The sequence below is a fragment of the Sceloporus undulatus genome, chromosome 2 (assembly GCF_019175285.1).
Source record: "Sceloporus undulatus isolate JIND9_A2432 ecotype Alabama chromosome 2, SceUnd_v1.1, whole genome shotgun sequence".
Classification (NCBI taxonomy): Eukaryota; Metazoa; Chordata; class Lepidosauria; order Squamata; family Phrynosomatidae; genus Sceloporus; species Sceloporus undulatus.
This window is the reverse complement of record NC_056523.1, coordinates 246,670,171-246,682,733: the sequence shown is the minus strand read 5'-3', so window position 1 is coordinate 246,682,733 and position 12,563 is coordinate 246,670,171. Positions and strand designations below refer to the sequence as shown.

The 12,563-nt window shown below is 39.4% G+C and overlaps 1 protein-coding gene across 2 annotated transcripts in view; it reads right to left on the bottom strand.

Moving 5' to 3' along the window:
- The window catches only part of PCSK5 (proprotein convertase subtilisin/kexin type 5), a 350,841-nt gene that overhangs the window by 168,499 nt on the left and 169,779 nt on the right, over positions 1-12,563 (bottom strand). For both annotated transcript variants that reach the window (XM_042452306.1, XM_042452305.1), the window contains exon 8: positions 988-1,200. In XM_042452306.1, the coding sequence (XP_042308240.1) occupies positions 988-1,200 (213 nt within the window). The remainder of the gene's footprint in view (positions 1-987; positions 1,201-12,563) is intronic.

Below are 12,563 nucleotides of genomic sequence, written 5' to 3'. Positions count from 1 at the left end.
TAGATTTATACTCAGAAGGAAAAGGTATGCAAAGCTAGCATCCCACATTTCTCTACAGAATTAATGAGAAAGCCTGAACAAGTGTACTGCCAACATGGGGCTCTCAATCATGGAGTAATGTTCTCTTTAGATTTAATTTTTTAAAGGCAATTTAAAATACCTAAATGATTCTAAGGCAAGGTTATTCAGGACTTCAGCAGGCTATGTCTCAGTAGAGCTTACCAAGTAACATTCTCAAGAAGCAATGTGTACTAAATCAAAACATGTTTTCAAGAAAACAGGAACTGGAAAACAAAATAATTTCACAAGAAGAAAAGGATATCAAATATTTTGCCATGAACCAAAGTTTATCAAAGGACCTATGAAATTTCATCACAGGAATACTATTTGTTCAGAAATCAAATGATTTGTTTCCCTGTTGTTGTTAACTTACCATGAAGGAAACAAGCAAAAGATATAAAATTGCCTTTTTATAAGCAGATAAGAATAGAAACATAACTGGAATGCAGTGTTACCTCAGAATTTCTCTTAAATATTAGTCATTTCAAAACCGCAGTTTCCAGGAGAGATGGCTAATATCCCAGAATAGTCAAAGAAATGATAGATAATATTTTAAAAACAGCCCATCTTAACTCTTTATTGGTGAGAAACTTGGAAAAGAAGAAATGCCGAACATATGTGTGTCTGAGGTGGAAAACAAAGACTGAGAACAAAATTATGTTCCCCTTCTGTTCTGCAAGAAGATTATGAGTTGTCATGTTGTCTATTTCTATGTAAACCAGTTTTCTGGTTGCACAAAGTGGTTGTGAGAAAGAATTTCACCCTAAGTGTATAGTTTTTCCCGACCCTTTATCTCAAAATGTCCGTTGTGACCACAACAAAATTCCTTTCCCAGAATTAATCTATGAAACCTGATAGCTGGTATCTCCCCCCTACCCTCAAGATGAGATGTAAGCACATTTTGATCATATTAACAAGACTACATACTATTTTCCGGTCATATGACTCTCCACTGCTGTATGTTGTTGCCAGTGTAGATGCACACTCTTCTAGATACCAAGGTTTTCTTCCACTTTCAGCTGTGCTGCTGATGGAGATAGTGTAGATGCTGTTGGTGTAGCCATCGCAGGAACAATGATCCTTACTTCGCCCACCATTTCCAGAGGCCCAAACATAGATGGAACCCAAGTTGTTTCGTCCCTGTTTGAAAAGAAGAGGTGTGTGTGTGGGGGTAGTAGTTAGTTTAGGACACATGCAAGATTTCCTTGTATGTTCAACCCCTACTGGGGGAAAAACAGTTAAACACATATACGTTTCAGTCATTTTTCATGGAAATGCTAAGCATGTGCATGGATAGTATTTACAGCGCTTAGCTCATATAGTACCAATAATCAGAACACAAGAGCTAAAGTAATAAAAGAAAATGGGCTTTTAAAAGAAGTTAACAGTACAATGCCCTTTCCCCCAAATTAGCCAAGTTCTCATTCATATCTACCAGACAATGAGTTAGATATCTTTCTAGCAGTACTGACTGATGCACTGCTAGAGAACTGAGCATTTTTGACCTCTCTAGTATCAGAAGTTTTTCTTTCTCTCCTGTAAAAAGGGACAACATATCATTTGAAAAGAAATATCAATATCTATTCTTTTCTCTTTCATCAAAATCAGCAATGTTCTGTAAAGTGACATTGCTTGAGAATTTAACTAAACATCACCCTCCCATGGCTTAGGTCCAAAACACACTATAGAAATAATCCAGTTTGAGACCACTTTAACTGCCCTAGCTCAGGGCTAGGGAATCCTGGGAACTGTAGTTTATTGTGGCATCAGAGCTCTCTGACAGAGAAGGCTAAATGTCTCACAAAACTACAGTTCCCACAGTTTCCTAGCACTGAGCAAGGGCAGTTAAAGCAGTCTCAGACTGGATAATTTTTGCAGTATGTTTTTGGACTTTAGATATTAATATTAAAAACACAATTAGTAAAGTTATTAGTTATACTATTTAAATATATGCCTGATTGAGAATCAATGTTAAATGCAACAGTGTATTTGTTTGTTGTCAATTATTCTTTATTTCTTTTTGTATTGATTAATGTTCCAATATTTCATGTACAATATCCAATAATACTGTCTTCTTCCAAATACTATCCCTGGTTGTCCTTTCATGTTACAGTTTTTGGTGTCATATGCAACAGTCCCCAGCATTGAAAACACTACTGAACCAGTGGTTTGTGGGCCCAACAAGACATCTCAGGAGGTGTGTTTTCTCCCTGGTGCAAAGATCTGTGATGTGACAGAGAGGCTGACAAGACTTGTCAAGCCTACTGACCGTTACTCCTTTCTTTTGGTTCATGTGGGAACCAATGATACTGCAAGGTACAGCCTTCAGAATATCATAAGGGATTATGAGGCTTAGGGTTGGAACTTGAAAGAGATGGATGCACAGGTTGTCATCTCATCTCTTCTCCCAGTCGAAGGGCATGGTCCAGGAAGGGAGAGGAAAATAGCAGAAGTGAATAACTGACTCCGCAGATGGTGCCACCAAGAACGATTTGTATTTTTGGATCTTGGTTTGAGGTTCCATGAGGAGGGACTTCTGGCAAGGGATGGGTTGCATCTCACGTCATTTGGCAAAAACCAACCACGGACCAAGGACCGTTTCATTTGGTCTGTGTAGATAAGCTCCAAAACTATTCTGAATGTACCTGTTCTATACAGGGTCAGTTTGAATAACAGAAGATGAAAATATGTAATAAATCTGTCAGGTAAGTATTTAGTGAAATATAGTTTAGTGAAATATAGTGCAGCAATACTTTGGTTTCTTCTCCCTTTGATTTGGAATAATTTTGTCAGCACATTTGCACATTAATAAAATGTCAGTAGCCTGTCCAATATGAAAATCGGAATGGACAAAGGCTCTGGTATAGCTCTGAATCAGTTTCCCACTGTTTGATATTCTTTTTCTCTGTCACAGGAATGTTTTTCAAACTCATCTTTTGAAATTCAACACATGCCAGTATTCTGATGCTTTAATTAAAACACATGATAAGTCCAGAGAGAAGAAATTTGCAGTGGACATGATATGAATAAAAATTCTATTTAAACAAAAAGCAGAAGCATACTGAAAATTTAAACTTGGCATTTGGGAACAGCACTTCAATTACTGAACTTAAATGCCAACCAAAATCTGATTATTTCATACTATAATAAATATGTTTATTTAGATAACCAACTAGAATAAAAGTAAGGCAGATGTTATTGGATGTGCCTACCCTAAAGGCTAGACAAATGAGAGAGTAAAGGGGGTCAGTGCTTCTTTTAGGTGCTCCAAGGAGGGATTAAGCTCTCACCTTTCACCAGGGGATGATTCCCTTTATGATAAGAGTTAAAGTATAGTATTTGCATTGACCCATGGAAAAATCAACTCAATTTTTTGGGCTATTTTTTGACTAAAATTTCTAGACGTATACATGAGTATATACAATAAAATTGAATATAACAACAACAAAAACAAATGTCTGACTTGACTAAAGTAATTGGCAGTTCCATGTACAAATACTAGTACAGGTGGCATTTCACTTCTCCAAAATGCTTAGGGCCACAAGTGTTTTGGATTTTGGAATTTATTTTTATTTTTTGGATTTTGGAATATTGAGATATCTTGCAGATGGGACCAAAGTCAAAACGAGAAATTCATTTATGTTTCATATACAGCTTATACACATAGTCTGAAGCTAATTTTATACATAATATTTTAAATAATTCTGTGCATGAAACTGAGTTTCTGTACATTGAACCACTAGAAAGCAAAGGTGTCACTATCTTAGCCACCTATGTGGACAATTTTGAATTTTGGAGTATTTTGGATTTCAGAATTCCAGATAAAAGAGATTTGCCAGCTGCTGATGATGAGAAAAAGCATTAATCTTTCCACTCTGGCAAAGGGTAGATAAAACTCACAGCAGTCAACAATATTTTTGACAGGATGTTATGATATGCTGAGCTACTCTTCCTTGTCAAGAATGGGGAAAAAATTCTGAATATTATTTATATCCCTAAATAGGATATAAGAGCAGAGAGCTAGACTACAGAGAGCCTTAAAGGTAAGGAGCTTGTGCAGATGAAAAGCAAGGATGGGGATTTGAAGAGGAACATCCTGTGAAATGTGTGACAAGAGAGACTTATGAGTTCAGCTACAGAGTGCTGGACAGAGGAGAGTTCAAAGTGAGGCACAAATATATCTGCTAACCAAAAGGTTTAAAGTCATCTTAAAATTTTCTCCAAAAGACAAAGCACTGACAAAATAGGAATAATTATTTATTAGAGACAGGTGAAGATACACAAAATTAATGAGTGTCTTTGGGAAACTGGAATAAAGTATATGCTATGGCTGCAGAAGCGCTTCTCAGAGGTTGCGCTTCTGCCTTGCTTGCTTTCATTTCTTCCACAAGAAAAATGTTGTGGGCTGTTTAGTAAAAGCAAGACTTTTTTTGGCATAAGTATTATGCATACACACATTGAAAAATAATCTACCTTTGGCCATGGTGACCCATACTTTAGTTATTCCATCTGGATTACTCTAATGCACTCTGTGTGGGACTATATTTGAAAAGGGTTTGAAAACTTCAGTTAGTTCAAAGAGCAGCAGCTAGATTGTTAACTGCAGCTGGTTACAAGGAGCACATAACCCCCTAGCTACACATAGCCCCTTAGCTGCAACAGCACTCTTGTTTCTAGGCACAACTGAAAGGCTAATTATGAACTATACAGTTCTGGCCCAGGTTTTCCCATATGAACCTGCCCATCTTTTGAGACCTTCTAGGTAGGTCCTTTTGTCTGTCCCAGGGAACCTGGGAGATGGCCCTCTAAATTCTGTCCCCAGGCTCTGCAACTTTGAGGGCCTATTGCTCAGCTTCAAGGAGCCTTTCATTATATGTTCCACTACCATATTTGGTCCTCCCTCCCTTCTTAGTGCTTGTGTTTTTAATTGTATTGATAGTTCAATTATAGTTTTAATTTTTTATGATGAGAAATTTTTGTTTGTATCTATTTTAACTTTTACAGACATAGCTGCGTTGGTCTGGATCATTAAGCAAAGGCATATTGTAGCACCACTGAGACTGAGAGAAAAAAGATTGTGCCATAGTCAAGTCTCAAAGTTGCTACAATATCCCTTTGCATACTGTTTTAATTTTTGAACACTGGAGTACTGAGCACTGGACTAGAAAGAAGATGGGATTTAAATAAATATAATACTAAAATTATAATATATATAATTTGCACTCGGAGGCTTCCAGGTGGAATGTGTAATAGCAAAATAGCCATTCTTTTTTACAGTGAACATTCCCAGTTTCTGTAGCATATGAAAAATGGTACATTTAACATACTGAAATATGTTACCTTTCCAGAATTTAATGGAAAACAATGGAATTCAACCTTCATACTGGGCAGTATACTAAAGATTATGTTTTTAGAACTGTTTAACACTGCAAATCATGATACTTAAAAAGCATGCCCAACCAGCCTGGAAATACCCTGCTTTGAATAATATAAAAACAAATAATCTGGATTTCATTTTCTGCTTATTTTTCTCCACTATTTTCTCTGTTTACATCTACTCTTGACAACTAACCCAATTTTTTTCACCGTCCTATGATTGTTGGCTAGAAAGTTCAAGCAAAAAACAGCAAATATTTTAAAATGGTCAAAATTAAACCAACTTGACCTTACGTTCTTGACTGTGCTTCAAGAAAGGGACATAGCTGGAGTCTGGATGTGAGCAAGCTGAGAAGTGAGGTAACTATGTTTGGCATCTCCCCTCCCTCCTTCCAACTGTCATCTTCTGGCCTGGGAAGGAGTGAAAGGGCTGGCCCAATATCATCGGGCCAGGCCTCGATTAAGAAAAAGAGCCCCCCCCTCCAGTCCATCTGCCTTGGTCCAGGCCTCAGAGGGAGAGAAGAATGCTGGACCCCCCCCCATTCCCATTCTCCTTTTGTGTCGTGTCTTTTTAGATTGTAAGCCTGAGGGCAGGGAACCGTCTATTACCCCCTCTGTTGTAAGCCACCCGGATTCCCAGTGATAGGGCGGCATATAAATAAATCCTATCATCATCATCATCATCATCATCATCATCATCATCATCATCATCATCATCATCATCATCATCATCATCTCCTGAAGGCTAGAATGATTTAGTTTCACCTTCTCATTTCTGAAAGCAGGAGAGCACTACTGAACTGCATGCTTTTATCACCAGCAATAACAATATACTAATTGCAATTTATTTTCCATTGATGAGGCTCAATGAGTACCGGACCTGGTTAGTCTTGAATAATGATTAAAATATCACACTCACAAATACATTGAATGTCTTGTAGATACCTATGTCAGCCTGGTGGGACATGAGGGAGGAGGGCCTCTTCCATGTCCCACCAGTGAAGTCAATAATCTATGTCAGGACATGTGATGGGACCTTCTTAGCTGTGGCATCCCAAATGTGAAATAGGAAGCCCGACTGATGCCAACACTCTTATCATTTAGTGGTTCTCTGCTATGGCAAAAAAGCAGTTTCACCCTTTTTTGAGCCTCAGCTATTTATACAACATACGAGGCTGAAAAGGGGTGAAACTTGGATGAAGCCATGCTCTGGAGTGAAGAACTGGAGCTAAATAAATAAATAAATAATATTTTATACCCCGATCTTCAGCCAAAAGGCTATCAGAGCGGCTTACAGTTTGTTAATTAGACATTTCCCTGCCCTCAGGCTTACAATCTAAAAAAGACAAGACACAAAAGGAGAAGGGAACCCCTTTTTGTTCTCCTCTAACACAGAAAGTGCACATTATTGTGTTGGTGTACAAACAGCATGATGCAACTGTGTGAGTGTGAGAAGGGCCAGGTGTCGTACAGAAATGGTCTGGAGCGTGCGCTCTGGGCCCAGTGAGACACAGCCGCTGGTGCCATTGCTTGCCATAGTTTTTTTCTTTCGTTGAGCATACAGATGCAGGAGTGGCCAGATGCACTATCAACCCTTCGCATCAGTGCATCCCTCCCCCCCTCTCTCTCTTTCACACACACACACACCACTCCTCAACTATGTTAGCTGCTGCTGCTGCTGCTAGATCAAAAGTCTGGGAAGACTCGAATTCAATCAGTATAATGAATGCAGTTGCATATCCATATTGAAGTGTATTCTGTTGGTCAGTCTGATGTTTTATAGGTGCCTTCCAAGGATGGTCATGTTGCCCTGCTCTGTTCAGCCATTCTGTCTCACTCACTGTTCTGGTCACCTGTCAGTCTCCTTCTTTTCAACTTGGTAGAATTGGGAACCTTACTCTTCTTTTTCCTTAAAAGCCCACAGCAATTCTGTGATAATTAGTGTGCTGCTGATTAAGGCACCTGAAAATTAGTTGAAGCTACATCCTTCTGTCATCAGCTAGCACAAATATTTTGGAAGACATGGTTACATAGGAGACTGGTGCTGTGAATCATCAAGTTTCTGCTCAAGGATCTGGGTGTAATCTCATCAATATTACTGCTTTCTAATCATTCCAACATTTTGGGACTAACCCAGCTAAATGTATTGTATTTAAGGACCATTGAAACCAATTAAGTAAGATAATGAATGCAGGGTAAACACAGACAGTATTCTGTAGGAACATGGCCACAACTTTATTAGCTACAACTGGCGCCCACAAATGCAGGAAGCAGATCACCCATGTGCTTTCCAAGTGGAAACTTCATACCTGAGCCAACATAATGGGAGTGAAACAAACATCAGATGTGACATCCCACATGGGTTATTAGCCTTGATGTGATTCCCCTACCCGCCTGGAGTGAGGCAGGATGAACAGTATCCTGAGTTGGCCTCATTCCCTGCAATCCAATGAGAGGCCCCCAGAGAGGGATGCTAATTATGTAAACTCAGCTTCCCCAAAACTAGACTAAACCAAACTGCATAAAGATGTGACACTGTAAACATGTACAAGAGCTGACTCAAGGTTACAACACAAATAAATGACCCACCCCAAAAATCCAAAGGATGAAGTATGGAGACAGCTGAAGACCGCATGGACCATGGAAATGTTCATATGCTCCCTAGAAGGACCAAACTGAAGACTGCCTGCTATGCATTTGCCTGGTAATCCCAGTACCTGACTAGCCAGTTGAGAATAACATAGGAATATAGTACTTGCAAGATTGGTACCAGAGTTCCTGGAGGAGACACTACTGAAGTGCTGCAAGAAGACAGTGGCTTCCATGATAATCTGTACCCTTTGGCAGGCAATAAAAAGATAAGCCGGGGATCCATGCTTTTCCCTATAATTCTTAATTCCAGTTTGCATCTGAGTATGGTTTAGCTACATCTTCCACAAGGGAGCCTACACACTTTTGAGAAATTATGGTATGTGATTTCTCAGCTCTTTGCTACATTTGATGACCTTACTGATTTTTCCCAGAAATAAGAAGTGCTTTCATGTTCTTAAAGAAAGACCACTCCTCCCTTCCTCGCTTGTTCACCTGCCTTATACTAATTGCATCTACAACTTTTCTCTGCAAATATTCAATTTAGAATCAAAGTAAAGAGATTAGTGAAAGCATAAACAATAAAATCAAAGGTTTGATTTCTATTCTTGTCTCCTATCTATGTGGGTAATTTCCTCTCCTTGGATTTCAAATTTATTAGTACCAAATTACCCGCTGTTGTGCACAGTCTCTCCTGCTCTAATCTCTCCAGGTCACTGCTTCTGTCTTCCTGTGTATTTCCTACCACTTAAGATTTAGTTTTCTTTCTCCCAGCCAATTTGGTCACTGCTGAACTGACTAAAGAAACAAGTGAAGAAGAAAACACAGTGAAGAAAGACTCATTAACTAACTTCAGTTCACATCTAGCATTCCTGCCAGTCAGAGACACATGATGATTCTGTCACAGGCAAGAGTTGTTAATTTCTTTTTTTGCAGACTTAAAATGAACTTTCTATCATTATTGAACATGTTTCTTCAGTCTCTTTGGCATGGCAAAAGTTTGCTTGCTAGAAGTAATTTTATAGCATCCCATTATAGAAGGGGGCTCTTTTTTGTGTTCCTCCTGTGCAACCAATAAACTGTGTGAGGACATGGGAAAGGGTACTCCATTTAGATCCCAACTTGTGCCATATTAAAACACAGCTTTTTATTAAAGTGTTTCATATCCAATGTTTGTGTAATGTGTATGTGTATATGTATATGGTTTTAACATTTCAAACTTAGAATAATAGAATCATAGAGTTGGAAGACACTACAAGGGCTATCGAGTGCCAAGCTCTGCCATGCAGGAACATGCAATCAAAGCACCCCCAACAGATGGCCATCCAGCCTCTGTTTAAAAACTTCGAAAGACTCCACCAAGGAGACTCTACCAAGGCAGCATATTCTACTGCCAAACATCACTGGCCATCATTTAGGTGGAATCCATTGCTCCTTGTCCTAATCTCTGGAGCCATGGAAAACAAGCCTGTTCCCTCTTCCCTATAACATCCCTTCAGATATTTAACCATGATTATCATGTTCCCTCTTAAACTTCTTTTCATCAGGCCAAACATTCCCAGTTCCCTAAGACATTTCCCATATGGCATGTCTTACAGACCTTTCTCCATCTTGGTCACCTTCCTCTGGACACACTGCAGCTTGTCAACATCCTTCTTGAATTGAGGTGCCCAGAAATGGACACAGTATTCCAGGTGAGGCCTGACTAAAGCAAAACACAGTGGTACTATCACTTCCCTTGATCTAGATGCTATACATCTGTTGATGCAACCAAGAATCATGTTGAATTGGAGGTGAAACAGATGGGCCTACTGAAGTAGCTTTCAATCACTAGATGGACACATGCCCCCCAAAGCATCTAGATGCTGCGCCAAAGCTGGACTCCAGTCCTCAAGACCAGAACAAAAAGGAGCTGGGATAATCCAATTCTTGGCAGCATCCGTTGGCCCCTGTGTACATGGCCCACCTTGGGAGCAGGCCATTGAAAACAGCAAGGATCTGACCCATTTCCAACTGGAGTGGACTCAGGCTGCTCTTTTGTGCCCAACTGCTCTGGCCCTTTCTTGGCTGCTGTATCACACTGCTGACATATGTTCAGCTTGTGGTCTACTAAGACTCCTAGAAGCTTACTGCACTAGGCTTGTGGGCTGTTCTCAGAATGGCCCAGCAGGAAATGGAACGAGTGGGGAATGGATTTTACCGCACACTCCAGTCCCTCACTCGTTCCGTTCCCCCTCTCTTCTGTTCCCATTCCATTCCTGAGGGAACGCTTTTTGAGAACTGTTCTGAACAGTTCTCAAAAATTCCCCCCTCTGGAATGGATTAAGAATGGAAGAGAGGGGGAACGGAACAAGTGAGGGACTGGAGTGTGCGGTAAAATCTGTCCCCCACTCATTCCTGCTCCTTCCATTCCGTTCTCAGAACGGACCGCGCAGGAACAGTGCAGTAAGCTTCCTAGATCTCTTTCACATGAACTGTTGTCTCCCAAGTGTCTCCCATCCAATATCTGTGCATTCCATTTTTTTCTGCCTAGGTGTAAGACCTTACATTTGTCCCTGTTGAAACTCATCTCGTTAGCTTTAGTCCAGCCTTCTAATTTTCCAAGTCATTCTAAATTTTAATCCTGTCCCTGGAGAAGTAGCAACCCATCCCAGTTTAGTATCATCTCCAAATTTAATCAGCATGTCTCTGTTCCTTCGTTCAAGTCATTGATAAAGATGTTGAATAGCACAGGGCCCAGTACAGATCCCTGGTGGCACTCCACTGGACACCCCCTGCAGGATGAAAAGAAACCATTCATGAGCACCCGTTGGTTTCAGTTAGTCAGCCAATTACAAATCTACCTAATAGTAGCACTGTCTAGGCCACATTTTACTAACTTCCTTGCCAGAATATCATGGGGACCTTTGTCAAATCCTTACTGAAATCAACATATGCTACATCCACAGCACCACCTTCATCTATCAAGCCTGCAACTCTATCAAAAAAGAGATCAGATTAGTCTAGTTTAAACTTGGTTTAAATATTATAATCTTTTATATTTCTTTGAAGCATGGATGGGTTTACGTTCTACTGCAGCTAATTAGAAGGAGACCTCGCAGCAATTCTTTTTACTCTGTGTGTGGTGAATAATCTGAAAAGGAAGTCTGACTATGACATCATGACAGAGAACCATCCTTTAGTAATTAATACCAAACAGATATATTTGAGAGAGAGAGAGAGAGAGAGAGAAGCCAAGAGAGAAAGATACCAGGAAAGTGCAAGGAAAACTTTTCACTTAATGATCCATGTTCCCAACAATACATAGACAATAATAAAAACACTAAAGGAGTACACAGGGATATACTTCATTTAAATAATAATATTGCAATATACAATGTAAACCAAAAGAAAATTAATTTAGCAGGAAAACTGAACCAAATCAAAAGCACCCCCTCCCTACCCTCAGAAAGATACCAATAGGCCACAGCCAGGAGGTGAAGCTTAAAGGCTTGACTTTCTGAATAGGCCATGGCTGCTTGAGGTACTTCTACTGGGCAAACAAATCACCTCCCTTCTCCCCCATTTCTATTTCAAGCAAGACCTCCTCATTTTCTTGCTTCTAGGGAGCAGGCATCTTAGGGAAAAATCAACTAGCACAGAATCATTTTACCACTCATAATTCTGCAGCCCCTTATATTTTACTAAACCTGGCAGAAAGAGAGCCCCTCCTCACCATCCTAATGAATTCTAACAACTTGTTAGAACATACAGTTAAGCTCAGCATTAATCAGGAAATCTGGCGAGTTAAGCTACATTAAGGGGAAAGCTAGTAAATTAACAGTTTAGCAAGTTAATTGAATAGTTATATCTAAAGTGTGAAGAGGGCTTAGTGTGGAGACCAACATTTCAGCCTTTTTACATCTACTGCTTGTATTTTCAATAGTATCTGTCCAAAAGTAAATTGTGTCGCTACTACTATAATTCTACTTGACAGCTAACATATGTAGCCACCAAAGGCAGGTTTCTACAATGATTCACATGTCATATGTCAGAGAAATTTCATGAACTTATCTGATTTAGGCCGTAATTTTCTTGCCTTTACCAAGGGAACATTTAAAAAAAAAAAAATAAGATGTTGCAGTAATTTTTTAGGTATCTTTCTATTCTGGGATGTGACAGTGGATTTATATTACCTTCATAACACTGACATAAATATATACTGAAGAATCATAACAGTTTATGTAGTACCATAGAATTGTGTTGTTTTTAGTTTAACACCCCAAACAGCTTCAAGCTATTCCCTAAAGAACTATAATTAGTATTTAACAGTGCAAACATAACAAACAAACAAAAGTGCTGCTGGCTGGAACCTGTAATCTGAACCTGTGGAATGCAAGACATTTTACTCTCCTAACACAATAAAGTCAGTGAGACAATCACATACACTGTGTGTTTTCACTGGCCAGCAGCTCACACTGTTAGTATTACTTGTAGCGTTGTCCCCCTTACTGAGAAATATTTCTAATAATTTCTGTCACCAGAAATATATTTTCTGA